Source organism: Maniola hyperantus, chromosome 26 (assembly GCF_902806685.2).
Source record: "Maniola hyperantus chromosome 26, iAphHyp1.2, whole genome shotgun sequence".
Classification (NCBI taxonomy): Eukaryota; Metazoa; Arthropoda; class Insecta; order Lepidoptera; family Nymphalidae; genus Maniola; species Maniola hyperantus.
The window spans coordinates 4,635,520-4,655,134 of NC_048561.1; the positions used below are offsets into that span (position 1 = coordinate 4,635,520).

At 44.0% G+C, this 19,615-nt stretch overlaps 1 protein-coding gene across 1 annotated transcript; it reads right to left on the reverse strand.

Annotated features, from left to right (window-relative positions):
- Positions 1 to 4,775: 4,775 nt before the first annotated feature.
- LOC138404135 (uncharacterized) lies at positions 4,776 to 9,946 on the reverse strand. Its single transcript, XM_069507374.1, has 2 exons — positions 5,666 to 9,946; positions 4,776 to 5,185 (listed from the first exon to the last, which is right to left on the reverse strand). Exons 1-2 carry the CDS (start codon positions 9,264 to 9,266, stop codon positions 4,776 to 4,778), a joined length of 4,011 nt encoding a protein of 1,336 aa, XP_069363475.1. The 5' UTR covers positions 9,267 to 9,946.
- Positions 9,947 to 19,615: the final 9,669 nt, after the last annotated feature.

The window sequence follows — 19,615 nt, forward strand, 5'->3', positions numbered from 1 at the left end:
CACGCGTGCGCGAACTCCCGCAGTCCTCGGAAGTTCACCTCCGAGGAGACCAGGTCCCGGTAGTATACCGGGCCCACCTCCGCATGCAAGCGATGGGTCAATCAGGTAGCAAGGTCACGTGGCAGGCCTCTCATGTCCGGTGGGCGCCGGTGGTATGGCGCGATGCCCTGCAAGTGCTGGGCTCGCGCTCCATCCGCGCGCGCGAACAGAGGAGCTCAGGCGGCGAATGTGGTCGTCGAGGCTCTCCATGCGCAGGTCCCTGGAGATGACCGCGTTCCGTACGTAGCGTGAAGCTCCGGCGATGGTGCGAAGCGCGAGCGACTGTTGCGCCCGCAGCGACTGGCGGTCCGTTTCGCTCGTTAGCGCGTACCAAGCTGGGGCCGCGTAAGTGAGTCGCGTGCGGACGTACGTCTTGTAGACGCACAGCTGTGATGTTGCCGTTGGAGGTTCCGTAGAGTGGATAGATGTGTAAATCAAACACGTGTGAGTTGTTCTATGTCCCGTTTATTACTGCTCCTCAATACTAATACATAACCCCACTACATCACCGGGGTGGTTTTGAAAAAAAAAATGTTTTAATACAATTTTTTTTTTTTTTTGATAATATAAAAATTATTTAATATAAACTTGTTTGATTTCCTTATTACCTAATACATAGAAATAAGCTGTTCGAAACATTCACAATCTTATAGGTAAGTTACAATATGAAATTTAAAATATAATGTACTTAATAGGTACAATACGATGGTACATACATGTCATCGTAATGAAATATAAAACCATTAGGCACTTATGATACAATGTTAGGTAGTTACCTACCAGACTACAATAATAATATACTAATAATAACAAGCGTAGGTACCTCGCGTATTCATAAGTAAAGAAACATGAGCTAAACACTAATACTAGGTGACATATGGTTTTGTCCTATTTTTATGGACAGTCTCGACATTTTTACCGTTTTGCACTGTAACATTAGGTCCATCTTCACTTAACACTGTATAGGGTCCATCGTATAGCTTATCCAGTTTTTTACCTGTTTCATTTTTGATCAAGATTAAATCATCTTTCTGATACTGAATGGGATTACACTTTTTGTCCCATACATGTTTCCTTTTTAATTTGCTTAAAACTAAATTTTTATGCGCTTCCTTAGATGCTAACTGTAGCCTATACTTAAGCTCAAGTGCATAATTATCTTGGCTGTATAGTGGCTCTACTACATTACTTCTTAAATTACTAGGTAAACTACAACTATTGCCAAATACGAGTTCGTACGGTGTATACTTAGTCTGTGTATGGACAGTAGTATTGAATGAGAAACACCAGAACTGAAGCCACTGACTCCAAGTTTCTGGATGTCCGTCACATAATGTTCGCAAATATGCAGCGAGATGCTTATGAGTGTTTTCTAAGGAGCCTATCGACTCATGGTGATAAGCTGTAGAATTTATCTTTTCAATTTGAAGTAGCTTACATACCTCTTTCATCGTTTCTGACTGAAATTCGCCGCCTTTGTCACTCGCGACAATTTTGGGTAGCCCGTAACGTAACACGAAGTTATTAACAAAGGCTCTTGCCACACTTACTGTATCTTTACGCTGCAAAGGGTACGCCTCGACGTATTTACTTAGCTCGCATTGTAAACTTAAAATATAAACATTACCATCTATATCTTTATCTAAAGGACCTATGATATCTAAATATACTTTTTCGAAAGCTTTCGACGCTGTCGTCGTCACGACCATCGGCTCTACTATATTTCTAGAATACTTATTAGTTTGGCATTTGCCGCACTTACTTAAGTATCTCCGTACATCGGATTCTAGCCCTGGCCAGAAGTACTTACCTTTGATGTTGCTGATCATGCGTTGTACACCCGCATGGCCACTCGTAGGTAGTAAGTGATAATCATGTAGTATGCATATCTTTTCTTCCTCATTATGGACTCGTTTTACTCCTTTTAATATATTTATCTGCGGTCCGGACCATTTTTCTCTACTTTTTATCTCATTTATTAACTGTTTTATGAACTCTACATTTCTTTCATCTCTAATTATACATAAATTTTTAATATTCAATTCACTACAAAATACGCTCAATAAATTCGCAAATTCGACTCGCGTAAAATGCGACATATAATTGAGGTTTATGTAGATAGACTGAGTTGACTCCTCATATGCTAAACATTCTCTTTCATATGATAATTTCCTCTTACTCAATTTACTTCCTAACATAAATTTCAATTCTACGTAATCACTCGGTTTCCTTAGTATCTCTGCGACTCTTGGTTGGCCAGACCTTGATTCGACAGGTATACAAGGATCCCTCATGTCTACCTTCCTATTCAACTCCTCTTTATCTAATCTAGCTTTCTGAGCTCTTGTCATTACTAAGCTAACTTTACTATTCAATGATTTTAATTCTTCCGAACTTATGGTCACCCTACTCAGAGCGTCTGCGACGTTATCACTGCCTTTTACATACTCAATTTTAAAGTCGTACTCCTCTAACTGCAATCTGAATTTTAAAAGTCTTGTTGACGGATCTTTCATGCCAAATAAATAAATTAGAGGTTTATGGTCGGTTTTAATGATAAATTGCTTACCGTATAGGTATGGTCTAAAATGTTTTATACTCCAAACTATCGCCAAAAGCTCTTTTTGAATAATTGGATAGTTTAATTCCGCTTTATTTAGAGGTCTACTAGCGTAGGCTACGGGTTTTAAATCTTTATTACACAAAACTGAACCGATACCTATGCCTGACGCGTCAGTTTGAAGAACGAAAGTGTTATTATCAGAAAAATCTGGGTATTGCAAAATGGGGGGTGTAATTAATTTATTTTTCAATATTTCGAAACTATTTTGACATTCTTGTGACCATGAAAATATTGCATTTTTCCGGCATAATTTATTTAATGGTAAGGTGATTTCAGAAAAATGTGGAATGAATTTTCTATAATAATTGCAAAACGCTACAAATCGTCTAACCTCGTCTGAATTTGTAGGTATCTGGTAGTGTTGTAGCACTCTTACTTTTTCTGGATCGGGTAGAACACCCTCAGCTGACACCACGTGACCTAAATATAGTAACTGTGTTTTCATAAATTCGCACTTAAGTGGGTTAAGCTTAAGGTTCATTTTTCTGAGCCGTTCAAATATACTTATTAAATTTTTATTGTGAGTTTCCCTGTTTCTCCCAAATACTATTAGATCATCGCAGTAAATAAAACACTTTTCGAAGGTTAATCCTGACATTGCTATTGACATAACTCTAGAGAATGCATTAGGACTAATTTTTAAACCCATGGCTAGACGCTTCATTCTGTATTGCCCAGTACTCGTGGCAAAACTGGTAATATCCCTACTCTCGGGGTTTAAACTGACCTGATAAAATCCTTGATACAAATCCAAATGAGTGAAATAAATACACCCTGAAAGTGAATCTAAGATGTCCATTATATTTGGTAAAGGAAACTTATCGTCCTGAATTGACTCATTAACCTTCCTATAATCTATCACTAAACGCCATTTTTTCCCGTTTTCTGACTTTTTAGGCACCAGTAATATTGGGCTATTCCATTCGCTATTAGATGGTTCTATTATGTCGTCATCGAGCATACGTTGTACTTGTTTATTAATTTCTTGCTTCGATGCCTGTGGCAAGCGATAAGGTTTTGTATACACGGGTTTGGTGTCGGGTTTCACCATAATCGACTGTTCTACAACGTTCGATACACCTAGCTTGTCACCTTCTAAGAAAAATATGTCTGAGTATTTAGAGCATATTATTTGAAGCGATTTTTTCTCGGTGGGGTCTAAATGGTCCAATTTCAATTCTGCTAATAATTTTTTAACACGGCTAACATGTTTTTGAGATTCGCTAAATGAACATAGGTTATAGTTTTCTAAATAGTCAATGTTTCCCGATTGAATAATACTCGATTTAAGTATTTTTATAGGCTTTTCATCCGTATTCATTATTTTTACTGGTATTTTACCTCTATTCGGCTTTACGATACAACCTGCCAGAAATACGTTTTCATGTAATTGTTTCGGATGTATAACACAATCTTTATATAAGCTTTTACTAACACTCAAATAATGAATTGACTCGCTACGTGATGGAATAGTTAAGTATTCGTCCGACTCTACGGTTTTGCTAGTAGACTTACATATTCTTAAGGTACATGTTTCATAATAATTAAATTGTAACGTGAGTCTGTTCGTAGGCAAGTCTATGTTTGCATTATAGTCCGGTCTATTTACACATTCAAGTTTACATAAATTCCCATAAAGCTGAATATTGGCATAGTTGTTCAAAACATCATTATAAAGAAAATCTCAAAAGTCCTCATCGTTCCGAGGTGTGCTAAAAATTTGGCACGGGGTCAAAGGTCAAAAAAATGAGTTTTTTGCGATTTTTAGCGAAACGGTGAGTTTTTTCGCAAAATTACCCCAGTACAAAATTGTAGATCACAAAATTCTCTACAAAAAATATATCAATAATTTTTTTCCTAAAAGCCACCATTTTGGAGATATAACGTTCCGAAAAGTTGGATCAGTCGTAATCCCTCTATTTTGCACACGTTTCCACGCCACCTATGAGGTAGTGTACAAAGCGCGTTTTTTTTAACGTGGTTTCCCCAGTAGGCCTATTCCACGGGTCTGCTGAGATTTTATATGTTTTAAAACTATTGCAAAATAATATTATATATTATAGTGGGCAAAAACAACGGCGGTGTAATTAAATAAAATACTTAAAATAAAAAGTTAGTCGTCTGATTCATAACTGTCCAAGATTTCTGTTTCTTCTTCTTCTTGATCTTCTTCTCCTTCTTCATACTGTTCATCCTCTTGTTCTTCTTCTTCTTCTTGTTCTATTTCACACGTAAACTGCCCCAATAGCGATTCCTGATCGGTATCAAACGAATCTTCAAGAGTTGGTGACTCAACATTCGAGCATGATCGGCCTTGACAGTGTGTGCATGCCAGGGAACAAAACAGTCCAACTTTTCTGCAACCACATTTTGCACTACACCCTTTCTTGCAGTTGCAAAATATTGTGTTGAGAAGTTTCTCAGGTGCTGGTGGAAGTAAAGTTTGAACTGGCTCTAGTGTATTGTCGATCAACTTCCAACCCCAGTCTTTAGGGTCCAGCTGATTACCAAGCCACACTTGAACTTGGTAATATACCCGAAACAGATGTTGATGAGCAGCTACTGAGGTTGGAGGAAGAGAAGCTAAGTTGACTTGTTTTTTATTACGCGTATTTTTCACGAAAGATGTGTATCGCAACTTATCTAAGCAAGTGGTTTTTTTGGGGGCTCCGTACATAGCAAGAAGAAATTGAACTCCGTTGGTGATAACATGTTGTTGAGTTGAATTACTATTTTTAAAAACTTCAGCACATTGTAGTAAATCTTTTTTTTCAAACATTTTGAAAACTGTTGTTTTTCCTCTCCTGTAAAAAGCAGATGTCGTATCGCAGCCAGTTATTGCGTGTAGAAACAATACATGATTTTGACATTTAGGAAAATTGGATAAACTGTTTGATGAATATATTTCCGATTGATTTTGGGCTTTTCCGGGTTTAAAAAAATAAATAATTTTTCCAGTTGGAGTTCGAGCAGTAAGCAAGACGAGTAAATCAACATCCTCACCAACAACAACAGTTGTATTTGTCACACTGAATTTCTTTATCGCTGTTTCAATAATCAATACATCAGCATCATCATTAGCTTGTTCAACGGATATATTCTCAGCAGTAAATTTTGCTTTCAACATCGAAATAAACCTAGATTTATTGTGATTATTTGCAAAGAATTTCTGTTGACTGGTAGGAACTGTCATTGATTCATCGAATATAATATCAGAAGAAGTTGATGAAGCAGCATTTCGACGGCGTTGCTCTGCTGCTTTAATATTTCTCGTATAATCATCATATCCGTCAAATACGACAGTAACTCTGGAACCAAAATGTCGACGTACATATTGAACGTATTTATCTAAGATAACGTTAAATGTTTCCTCGCTATCCCACACCACTCGATGTAATAAGAATCCTCCGTCAATTATGTACGTTGAATTAGTGTTATTAATATCAACATTTATAGTCTGAAAACAATCGTAAATAGCCGACTTCTGGGTCTTGCGCATTCCAATGTCATCAAATAATGTTAACGGATAAGGAGCTAATTCATACTCGAAATATTTCTCAATTTCATCTTGAAAAGCCGCAGTAACACTCATACGTTGGAATAATAACACTGGGTCAACAGGTACTTTTTCTTCGTGAACTTTTACGGTGCTACTCATAGCTAAAAGAGGAACAACTTTGTCAGCGCGTTTAAGTTTAATATCTTTAAATGTCAGTCCAGTTATTTTAGCAATAGAGATAAGCCCAAGTTCACGTGCTTTATAGCAATTAATTGTATTATCACCAACGACACCACTTGCAATCGAGATGACTTTGTTAACCTCTGGGAAAGGATCATGAATCGAGAACCACTCAAGAAGCATTCGTATGTCTTTAGCGTCTTTTTTTACACGTGAATCACTGGCATCAACATGCTGTTCAGTCGTATCCATCCTAACATTAGCAAGATCTTCTAATTTCTCACAAACTGTGTTCATTGCATGCATGCTGTAAACCCATTTACTGATTACACTTTGTTTTGTACTTCTTCCTCGAGCAATACCTCCATCTGTCTTCATGGCTTTCATCATAGACTGTTCGATAACCATGTCTGTAGAAGTTCCACAACTCAATTTTTCTGAGCGTCTCACGGTGAAAAATCCTTCGGTAAATTTTTCGTAAACTTCAGGATCCATCGAGTCCTGTAATTGCATCATGTCTTGTAAATACAAGTGTGCAGATTTAGCATATGGAAAATGTCCTGACGAGTGGAAATAAGGTAACATTTCTTTTACACAACTTAAATGAGCTTTCCAGTCCCCCATACGCTCAGCTCTCAAAAATTCTTTTGCAAGTGAAACCATATTAAAATATTGTATCCAAAGTTGCGCTGTTGGTCCTCGTTCCTCAAAATCTTTCAATTTCATATTAAATTTATGAAGTAAAGCACCTGATACTTCATTATCATTTTCAATATCTGAATATGAAAGAGTGCTATCTAATATATGGTCAATATTTATGATTAAATCTGCTCCCATGATATCATTAATATCTATTGTTTTTAATATTGTAATTGCTAAAGCCAGCTGGAGTAGTGTATGTGCTCGAACAGCTCTTGCGTAAGCATGACCATTGAGCATTTTTTCTAATGACTTTGGTGCATAGATTTCTGAGAGTACTTCTTTTATCCCGCTACCTTGCATAATATAACCAATTGCTCCGAGATAAGACATGAGTAGATGAAATCCTCCAAGTCTGACAATAATCTTCGATACTTCAGAGCCGTCAGGTGCGGCTGATACAATTTCTCGAGCTTTCGCATACAAGGGTTGGTCGAAAGTCACGATGCATACAGTGTGGCCGTAACGTTTCGCGTTCTCTAATGCACAAAGTAAAGTCGTATAGACAGTATTATAGTTACTAGCTGGTTGATGGATGAATGGTAAAAATGTAATCTGAGATTTTGAATAATTTGTATGGTAATTTGTTAAGCGCTCAATAAAACCGTTCCAACCAGGTAATGATGTATTTTTCCACTTTCCATAAAACCATACTACATCAGAATTTTTATGAAAAGATACTGTTTCAGTTCCATATCCAAAATCTTGGACATATATTTTACTGTAACCAACTACATCACTATTCTGATAGATCTGTATTGGCACATGAGCTTTTGCTTTGAAGTGTTTTGCTGAAAGAACTTCTTTTATTCGTTGCATAGGTTCTTCTAGTAAAACAGAGTGCTTTGGAGTTACAATTTGAATTATACCCATTATGTGGAGTGAATTGTTACCATCTAGCGTATTAACATTTATATCAGCATTATCTGCAACGTATTGAATAAGTGTGCCACTTTCAGGTGGTAGGACATGAGGAAGAGGATGAAAAACTGCTGCTGACTCGTACATCAATGTATCATTATAAGAAGCACACAAACCAAAAGACGACAAAATTTGTATAAGACGCTTAGACCCGAACCTCCGATGAAAAAAAACTGAAAGACCTAACTGTAATTTGGACTTGAACGATCTTGGTCGAATAGCAGTCATGATACTATGACAAATATTGGTGCATACTAGTTTTAAATGATCGAAATTTGATCGTTTATTTTTTAAGATCATTTGCTCCAAAAAAAATGTGAGTGACTGTGGGATGTCATTATTTAAATCTTCAAACATTCGACCTGGTGGAGGGTAGTAGGAATTATCAAATACCGAGGATTGAATATCTTCTCGAATAATAGATGCTGCTGCTTCTAGACATTTTAATCGTTCTTCTTGTTTATTAATTTTTTTATTTTCGGACCAAGATTGATTTAAAATTTCATGGTGACTGTTTATCAAACATACAAATGTTAACGCTCCCGGTTTTTCAGTGATAATAATTTTATCGCCATATTTCAGTTTAAGTCGCAGCTTAATAGTCCTGTTATCTAAAGTTAAAATTTTGCTAACATCTTTTAACTCAGCCAAAGTAAACTGACAGTCATTGCTACTCTCAATGTATGTAAATATTTCCTGCATTGCCAGATCTGTTGCTTCATCTTTAGGACGACCAACTGTACCACCAGTAGTCGGTTTCAAAAAAGAAGTATAACATTCTTGGTGATACTTTGCTTCAGCAGCAACTAAATCACAGTCAAATTCGATTCGAGCAACAACAGCTTTCGATATAGCATCGGAACGAGTTCGTGCTACTTCCAAAATTGAATGTTTGAATTGGAGTGTACTTACTTGACAAATTTTACTGCGACGATCTAAGGATTTTTTTCTCTGCAACTCTTCATTCAATTTATTGCCACAAAATAAACATAGTTTTTTAAAACAAAAAGCTGAATCACTTGAACGGGATCTAGTACGAGGAGGACTACTTACTGTAGATCCTGTAGATGTGTTAGCTTCTTGTTCTTCGCGTTTTCTTTTGATGGCAGCAGCAATAGAACACTTCCGCGTATAAATTTTACGACAGTTGCTATGTATTGTCACAGATTTTTGTTTTTTAAGAAATTCCGAGTATCCATCATCTCTTTCAGCACTTGCATTAATCAGTGTCTTCATACCACGATCAACAGTTACAGTTTCACTTTCAGTTAAAAGATGAGTACAAATAAAACAATATTCTGACATTTTTCTTATAAAAATCTAAAACGCACAAAATAGGTTAAAAGATAGGTTAAGATAAGCACATGTTTTCCCTACGCAGTGGCGCTCAAGACTAACGGTATGTATTTCATATATTGGGCATGCCAACATAAAGCAGGTATACGACCCTAGCCACGCGGACAATAGAATAAAAGACAGATGTTATCCCAAGGTTATACTGACGTACAAATTTAGGAACGGGGTTTCATTATACCTGAGATTCTCGTAGTTTAACTTATATTTTACATAAGCAAGTTACAATAAATAATAGCGAACTTATTTTAGTTCTATTACACCTTTAGTGACTTTCATATGTGGCGTACGTGTGCAAAATAGAGGGATTACGACTGATCCAACTTTTCGGAACGTTATATCTCCAAAATGGTGGCTTTTAGGAAAAAAATTATTGATATATTTTTTGTAGAGAATTTTGTGATCTACAATTTTGTACTGGGGTAATTTTGCGAAAAAACTCACCGTTTCGCTAAAAATCGCAAAAAACTCATTTTTTTGACCTTTGACCCCGTGCCAAATTTTTAGCACACCTCGGAACGATGAGGACTTTTGAGATTTTCTTTATAATGATGTTTTGAACAACTATGCCAATATTCAGCTTTATGGGAATTTATGTAACCTTCCTCCTGATTTTAGGCTTAAATAGACCGGACTAATTATAAGTTCTGAGAAAGTCTAGCCCGATAATTCCATCCGCTCCGCATGGAACGTTATCGAATAGGTATAACTTGTGGCGAAATATGAAACCGTTTGCTGACTGTAGTGGAACATACGCTAAGCATGTCGACTGTATTTTTCCACCTATACCTTTTATAACTGTAGTACTTTGATACTTTTTTACTTGATTTTGAATAATCTGACTATTTATGATAGATAAAGATGCCCCTGTGTCCAATAAAAATTTGCATTTCCGATTACCGATAAACAAATATATGAAATCTAACCCTTCACATACTAAAGCATAATTAGGCTCGAAAAAACTCTGCTAAATTTATATCTTGCTCCTCCTTTTGCTCAGACGCTGTGACGTAAGCATTTCCCTGACGGTGATTATTATTTGAGTTGCCTCTATAAAACCTGGTGTTATTTCTTGGGTATCTGGACTGGTTGTAGTACCTCGTAGGTGTGGTCCTAGCACGATAATTATAGTTATAATAACCTCTCCTTACCTGTGGTGTGGGCTGATATGCGCCTCGGTGAGGGCCACTCGTACGGTGGAAGTTTCGACGTCCCCGACTGTACCTGGGGTAACGAAATGACTGATTCCGGCCTTGCGAATATGAGTAGACCCCGTTGTTGGACGATGTCCCGGCGGTGGCCAGCTCCTCATCCTCCGCTGCGCGTACTGCGTCTTTCAACTCGCTGTAATTCCTGGCTGATATTATGGTGCTCAGCCTTCGGTTACGAAGGCCGTCCGCAAACCTCTTTATTGCTAGTTTCTCGTTTATAGGTCTCAATATATCACGTGCCTTCTGATTTTCTTCGGCTTGTGATATGGTGAGGCCTATAAAGAGCTCCTCCAGCTTTTCACCATAAGCGCTAATAGACATATTGTTCTGTGTTAAATTGTTTATTTGGGACAGCAATGAATTGGCAGACTTTTTTGTAAGCAAATATTTTTTCATGTCTGATAGTAAATTGTCAATAGTGGAATATTCGGAATTAAGTTTTAATTTCGCGGTTTTTGATAGTCTAGTTTTTAATATAAAAGAAATTAGCAACCCCTTGCTGTCCTGACCTTTTAGATAACTGCTATACATTTCGATGCTGTCTATTATCTGTTCTATATTCTCTTGTTTACCATCCATTACCGGGATTAAAGTACTCGCCGTTTTTAGGTCGAAGTTATCCATTTTTTCGAATGATGACTGTTCTATATTCTCTTGCTTACCAGTCATTTTTTCGACTGATGACTTATCATAGCTTAATATTTTAAGAAAAGTTTCCTCAATGTTTTCACACAGTTTTTGTATGACTAATGATGAATATTCTAAATCCTTTTCATTTAATTGCGTGATAAATATTCTATAATTTTCGTATATTTCTAACGCTTTTCTTACCTTGCTTAATCCTATTTCCTCTAGCCTCCTATCTGGTCCTAATTTCCTAATGCTTACTCTTAAGTACTCTAATTCACTATTTATATTACTTAAATGTTTTTCCATTAAGTCTATACACTGTCCATTTTCTCAATAGTTTTTACAATAAATCTATACTGTTCATTTTCTCACCGCACTTCCCGCACTTTACGCACTTTCCGCACTTTACGCGCACATCACTTTAATTGTCACACATTATACTCGACTCTCCTCTCGATCTCCTCTCGTAGACATCCGCTCCTGCAGCCTCCTTATAAAGTCCGCTCTCACTCCTTCATTAATCCAGTTCCTGTGGCATTGTCTGTATTTAGTAACTCCTATATAAATAATTGCTGCGCTACATATCGCCAATATTGCTGCCATCATGATGTTGTTGGTGTACATGGGGTGGTCCATGGTGGAGTCTCCATTCTGTGATATCACCTCTTTGTTCTCGCACACGCACTTGGAGCACTTTGGTCCCATTTTTAATTATTTTAATGTTATTCCCGACACGTGTTGCTATCGCGGTGCGAGCGGCCGCTACTCCCCGTGCAAAAGTCCGCTCGCTGTCACGGTCGCCATGTGATGTTGCCGTTGGAGGTTCCGTAGAGTGGATAGATGTGTAAATCAAACACGTGTGAGTTGTTCTATGTCCCGTTTATTACTGCTCCTCAATACTAATACATAACCCCACTACACAGCCTCGTACGGAGATGCAGTTGAGACGCCAGCACGGGGCGTAGGAGTGTCCGTGCGGTGCGCGTCTGCGCGACCACATTCCTGACGTGGGGCCGCATTCTGAGCTTCCTGTCGATGGTCACCCCCAGGTATTTCGCCGTGGATGACCATTCGATGGCCTCTCCCATGAGCGATACCGGCGGCGGCGGAAAGGTCCGCCCGATGGATATCGCCTGGGTTTTCGCCACGTTGACCTTGAGTCTCCAGTCCTTCAGCCAAGTGGGAAGTGCATCCAGTGCGCGCTGCATTTTGATCGCCGCGTGCGGGCCATTTAGCGAGGTTGTAAGAAATGCAGCGTCGTCGGCGTACAGCGCCAGCATGGCGCCGCCGGCAACTGGGATGTCGTCCGTGTACCAGGAGTAGCACACGGGTGACAGGCAGCTTCCCTGGGGCACGCCGGCTCGAATGGGTCGTTCCGTGGACAGAGCGTCTTCAACCGCCACTTGAAAACGTCTGTCTTCCAAAAAGGTGGCCACGGTCTTAACTACTCGACGAGGAGTAGTAGACGTGGACAGCTTGTAGACGAGCCCGGTGTGCCAGACGCGATCGAACGCCTTCTCCATGTCTAGGAATACTGCGATGGAGTGCTCTCGCTTGTTGAAGGCGGCAGCGAGGTGGTGCAGTACTCTCGTGACTTGGAGCGTGGTCGAATGTTCGGCACGGAAACCGAACGTCGCGTGGCTGAAGGTGGGGTGCGATGTGCAGCAGAAGCAACTTTTCGAAGACCTTCGACGTCGTCGATGGCAGCGTAATGGGACGGTAGCTCCCAGGCTGCATGATGTTCTTCCCCGGTTTTGGGATCATGATGACTCGGCCGAGCTTCCACGGAGATGGGAAGTGCCCGGTTCTGAGGATGCCATTGAAAAGCCGCGTCAGCGTCGCGATTGCTCGCAGGGGTAGGTGACGCAGGGCTTCGTTGGTGACTCTATCGGGGCCGGGCGCTTTGCGCAGTTTAGTCCGCCGAATCATCCGAAGGACTTGTCCTGGGGAGAACACGACGGGGTCTTCTGTCGGCGCTATCGGCGATTCGAAGTATACTTCGACTTGTCGCTCGATGGTCTCTGTGTGCTGCACATCTGTGGTCGGATTCGGAGTGAACTGCGTCTCTAGGAAGTCCGCGAAGATCTCCGCTCGGTCCTCGGCACGGTAACGGGGGGTGCCGTCACTGGCCAAGAGGGGCCTAATCGGAGGGGGCTTCCCAGAGAGTCGGCGGCAAAGGCGGTGGATGCCGGACCAGTCGTCGCCGGCTCGCTCGATAGCCGTGTGCCAAGACTCGTCAGCGAGCGTTTGCAACGCTTCCGAGACTTTGGCGGCCAGAGCGTTGAGCCGCGTCTTCATGATCGGGCACCGCTGGTTTTGCCATATCCGGCGCAGCTTCCGCTTCTCCTCCAGCATCGCACGGATGTAGGCTGGGAGCTGGCGCGGTTTGCGCGTGCTTGCAGTGTCGAGTCTGGACTCTCGAAGCGCGGTGGACATAGTCGCGCTGAGGTCCGATGCGAGTCGGTCGACATCTGCAGGGCTCTCCACTCTAAAGGACGGCGAATGTTCGGCCATGTGTTCGGCGAAGATTCGCCAGTCCTGGCGATGCTTCGGAGGAGGTAGCGAGCAGGTCATCGGCGTTGTCTTCAGCGTCAAGAGGACTGTTTGGTGGTCGGAAATGAGGTGGTCATCCAGCACGTCTAACGTCGGCGTGGCGGCTAGGCCGCGAACGACAGCTATGTCGATGACGTCAGGCGTGAGCGCCGCGCAGTACGGATAGTGTGTGGGGACCTCCGGTCCCAGGACTTCGTATCCGTTGCGGTCTGCGTCGTCCAGGAGGCGTCTGCCATCCGGACACACGATGTTGGAGTTCCACGCCGTGTGTTTCGCGTTGAAGTCTCCGGCGATAATCGTGGGCAGCGGCGAGTCCAGCAAGGTGCGGACATCAGCCACTGCAAGTCGATTCGTCGGCGGCTTGTAGAACGCGAACACTCGGGTGGGTTGGCGCTCGATGCAGACTTCCACGCCCAGGGCGTACGTCGTCTGCAACTGTGGTACTGGCAGCATTTGGTGGATGACATTCCGACGGACCAAAACTGCTAAACCTCGATAAGCAGTTCCGATCGGCGAGGAGTGGTCCTCCCGGTAGACGTGGTATCCAGGGAATTTCAACCTGTCTACTGGTTTGAGGTGCGTCTCGCTGATCAGACCGATGTCCACTCGACGCTGAGACATCAGGGTGTTAAAAAGACGGGCTTTTTGTGATGAAAGCCCGTCGGCGTTCCAGTATGCAATTCGGAGCTCACTCAGGGCTGCAGAGCTCCGTAAGGCATGCGAGGATCAACCCACCACCTCCCATGGCCCCACCAACCTCGCGGTTATATGGGCCGAAACGCGGGAGGGCGCCCGTTCGGTACTTGCTCGGTGGCTCTTTCCCGGGGCGCCTTCTTGACTCCCTACAAATTCTTTCTTTCCTGTCCTTGTCCCTAATTGGTCTTTCTCCCCTTTCTGGGGCAGACGTACACAACACGCAGATCCCCGCGTGCCCCGCGGTCCGGATCCTTCCTCAAACACCCACTGGTCCACGATCACGGTCCGAGCTGTTCCGCCTCTTGTGCCAGTGGTGCGCGAACTCCCGTAGCTTGCCGAAGTTTTCCGCCGAAGCAACGAGGTCCTGGTAGTAAACCGGACCCTCTTCCTCGCGAACAATCCCGTCCAGCAGGGCGCACCGGAGGTCCTCGTACAGCGCACACTCCCACAAGACGTGGTGGAGGTCTTCCTCCGCCAGTCCGCACAAGCAACCACCACTCTCCACGAGGCACATGTCATGCAGGCGCTTGTTGAAGCATCCATGGCCTGTCAGGATCTGCGAGGTCTCATAGTCCGGTGCGACCCAGGTTGCCCTGAGCCGACCGGCCACGTCCGGGAAGAACCGACGCAGCTCACCACCCTTTGTCTCGTCCGTCCAGCGCGCTTGCCACTCCGCAACAATGGCCAACCCGATCTCGCGTTTACGCCTGCTCAACTCCGCTTTGACCACGGTCCTACGCGCCTCATCTACCCGGGCAGCACGGATCACCTCCAGGTCCGCCGGCAACACCCCCGCCAAAACAGCGAGGGCCGCGGCACTGTTCGATCGGTACGCCTTGGTCAAGAGGATCAGAGCGGGCCTCTGGGACCGGACCAACGACGTCCGCACAACATAGAGCGTCGCCCTCTCGGCCCAACACGCCGCAGCATACGTGACCGATGCTACATAGGTGCTGTAATAGAGAACGCGCAACGCGGGGTATCGAATGCCCCAGGAAGAGGTCGACACACGCGACATCTTCCCGAAGCAATTAGCGGCGCGCTCCCCGATCGATCGCGCATGCTCGGCGAAAGACAGACTTGAGTCGATCGTTACGCCCAGTACGACGGCAGACCGCACCGCCCTGATCGACGCACCACCGAGTTTGATGACCGGAGCCCGCTGGAGCCTGCCCCTGAGCGTTACCGTCTGCGATTTCGCAGGGGCAAAGGAGAGGCGGTTCCTTTGGGCCCAATCCTCAAATAAGGAGATGGAGTCGGTCGCAGCAGACTCGATCTTCCGTCTCGTGGCGGCCTCAATCAGCACGGTGACGTAATCCGCGTACGCGACAATTTTGACACCCCACGGGAGCGGCAACCGAAACAAGTCATCGAGCAGGACGTTCCACAGAGTGGGCCCCAGTACAGACCCCTGCGGGCAACCCATGGTCGACACCTTCCACTGCACCCGGCCGCCGACGAACATGCCTACCCGCCGTCTGCTGAAATAGTCAGCGAGCATGCGGTAGATGTTGGGCGGGCACCCACCCCGCTTGGCCTTCAGCATGATCATGGGCCACCAGGCGTTGTCGAAGGCGCCAGAGATGTCCAAGAAGATTGCCTGCACGTAATTCGCTTCAGTAGTTTTTGCTGTACTGAGGATTTCGCTCAACGCCGTGACGGTCGATCTACCCGGAGTGTGAACCCATGCTGACAAGGAGAGATCCCACTTGCGATCTGGGGCGCACACAGTAATAAAACGCGCTCTAAAATCTTGCCAAAAACAGGGAGGAGCGTGATCGGACGATACGCCTTCGGGTCGCTCAGGGGCTTATCGTTCCCTTTGGGTAATACGATAAGTCTGCCGTTCTTCCAAACATCGGGAAAAACCCCCTCCACGACGCACTTACCGTACACCCAAACAAGCTCCGCAGAGGCCGCAGCCCACACGCGCTTGACCATTCTCGCAGTGATGCCGTCGATTCCCGGAGCCGTGTTAGGCAGAGACCTAACTATGACCTGCAGTCTGTCCCTAGACAGTGGAGGCGCGTCGCAGCCAGTCGGGGAAATGGAGGCCGCTATCCGGACCTCCCTGTGATACGCCGTATCCTTAGACGGATCGTCGTCCGGACAGAGGGCATGCAGCAGGTTATCCACAGCCTCGCCGACACTCTCCGAGTGGCCGTCGGCGTATTTAATGCCGTTAATGACGTTGGCGGGAGGACGGTACCTCCCGCAGGCAACTCGATACGCCTGGCCGAATGGATCGACGTTCCCGGACTCAGCCTCTCGGAGGTGGTAACTGTTCTGCGTCTCCACCATAAGCTGTCGATACCTCCTGCGTTCTGCGTGAAATGCGTCCCTAGCCCTCTCCTCCCTGTCGCCTCCCACTCTCCTGGCGCTCTGCCATGCGCAGCGAAGACTGCCTACTTTCCTACGCATGGCATCCAGCCTCGGGCTCCACCACTCATAGCCAGTGTCCCGACTCCGTCCACGCACACCCAGGCACTCGTGCGCGGTGCGCACCACGACATCCGTGAGATCACTGGCCAGAGCGGAAGCGCTCTTCCGCTCGTCCAGGAGCCCAACTCTTGCACTGATCGTCGCTTGGAATCGGTTCCAGTCCACTCCATTCTCCCAGAACCTCGGCGGTCCACCGTCGACAAGCTCGGCGCACTCTACAGCTCGGCGCGCGCGGTCGCAGGCAATGGTATAGGTGATGAGGCGGTGGTCGCTCGATGATGCTCCATCGCGCACTCGCCAGTCCGTAACCATTACGCTGCGTCCTGTAAGCGTTAAGTCGATATTTGACTCGCCGTTTGGGCCACTGAAAGTGGCGGGTTGGCCTGTCGTGTTTTGGAGGACGAGCCCTCTTGCCGATATAAAGTCCTCCACTGAGCGACGTCTGTGATCCGCTTCCTGGCCCCGCCCGGTGTAATGGCGGGGCTCACTGTGCCACATCGGCGAGTGCGCGTTAACATCCGCTCCAATGATGATGTTCCTGTGCCCGAGGGAGTCCATTACTTTCTCCAGATGATGCAGGTGCGGGTCGATGGCCTCGGAGTATTGAAAGTACGCCGAGACGATGATGAACTCTGCCCCGCCCTTGCTGATGGACGCGACGAAGCAATGCGAGTTGGAGAGATGGGTGAGGGCCACCACCGCGACGTCCGCCGAAACGACAAGTACTCCAGCCTTGGCAGAGTTGCCGTGCTGGATAAAGCCGGGCGGGGGCTGGAAGTACTGTTCTTGAACAAGAACAATATCCAGCCCGAGGGCCCGGGCAAGCGACGGCAGCTCGTTAGTCGCCACTGCAGCGCCGCCGAGATTCAGCTGGCCGACTTGTAGAAGTTGAGGCCCTCTAGGGGCAGCCATAGTTTGTTGTAGCGACGGCTCTTTGTTCAGCGTACTGGCGGGCGGGGCATGATCGCGCGTTATGGTGACCATATACGCTACGAGAAATCGTTGCAATCAGACTGTACAGTTCGAGCGGTACAGTTTATCGTACATGGCATACAAGCTATATACGCTACGAGAAATCGTTACGATCAGACGGTACAATAAACGGTGCCGACGCACACGTGTCAGCGATGGCTTCGACGGACGACGTTTTAGCAGTTGTTGGATTAATATTCGCCCTGAAGGAAAAAAAAGTGAAGCGGAAAAATCGTAGCATCTGGTGTAAAGAATGGCTAATGAAAAGAAGAGTTCATTCTCATGTCAATTTGTTGGCGGAATTAAAGATGTTTCCAAAAGACTGGCATAATTTTTTAAGAATGGATCATGATACGTACTTACATCTACTGAATATGGTAGCACCAATTATCGAGAAGCAAGACACTATTATGAGAAATGCTATTCCACCCCATGACAGGCTTGTAGCTACTTTGAGGTTTTTATCAACAGGAAGAAATTATGAAGATTTGAAATTCTCTAGTATTATTTCATCTCAAGCCTTGGGTCGCATAATACCGGAAACCTGTGAAGCAATATATAAGGTTCTCCGCAAAGAATATTTTAAGGTAAGAAATAAAAAACTACTAATTACTTAGAATATAATGTTTATTAATTTGTACTTATCATAATAATGACGGTTTATTAATTTGTATTAATATCAAAAGTAGTTAAATAAGCAGCCGCTGAATTTTGTATTTGTTGGGATTGAACTTGTTGAGAAGTTTGCAGAATTGACTGGGAACCTAAATGAGTTTGGATTTCAAAATTTGAATTCTGATAAGGGCTAGGAATGTTTAAATCAGGGCTGGGAGTATGTGAAACGGGGCTGGGAACATTGTAACTATAATTAGTGAAACGCACACTGGTTGAATCAGTCACTTGGTGTGAAATAGTCAAATTTTCCATCTCTGCCAGAAATAATGTTTCGTTAATTATTTTTTCGGCCAATATACGTTGATGTTTTGTGAGGTCTCTCAGCTTAGCTGCAACGTTTGCTCCAAAAATATCAAATCGATCATTACTAATTGCTGGCCTTTTGAAATGGTTTTGAACAGACTGTAAAACTTCAGTAGTTAGGATTTCATTTGCATTCCTTTTTGAACAACTCCTATTAAATGATGTGTTTGCAATCGAACGAGTCTCTGGAGTTGACTGTGTGGCTGTAGGTGACTGTGAGGTTGACTGGGCGGCTGGAGATGACTCTGAAGTTGACTGGGCGGCTGGAGATGACTGTGAAGTTGACTGGGCGGCCAGAGATGACTGTGCTTCACTTTCAATTTCCTGAAAGAACAATTAATTTTTTTACAGTTCCCACGCTCGGAAGAAGAATGGAAGGATGTGGCCAAAGTGTTTGAAAAGAGATGGAATTTTCCGCATTGTTTAGGCGCAATGGATGGTAAACACATAGCAATTTTTCTTCCAGCTGGATGTGGCTCAGAGTATTTCAACTATAAAAACCATCATAGCATGGTATTATTCGCAATCGTTGATGGAAATTATCGATTTATTTTATGTGATTTTGGAACCAATGGAAGAATTTCAGATGGTGGAGTACTCAAAAACACTATGTTTTTTCAAAAACTTGATAATAATCTGTTGTGTATTCCAACCGACACAGTTGTCGCAAATAGCACTAGAAAGTTGCCTTATGTGTTTGTGGCTGATGATGCATTTCCACTTAGAACAGATTTAATTAAACCATTTAGATTTTAGGCAAGCAGACTTAACCACAAATAAAACCAGAATTCTAAATTACCGTGTATCACGAGCAAGGCG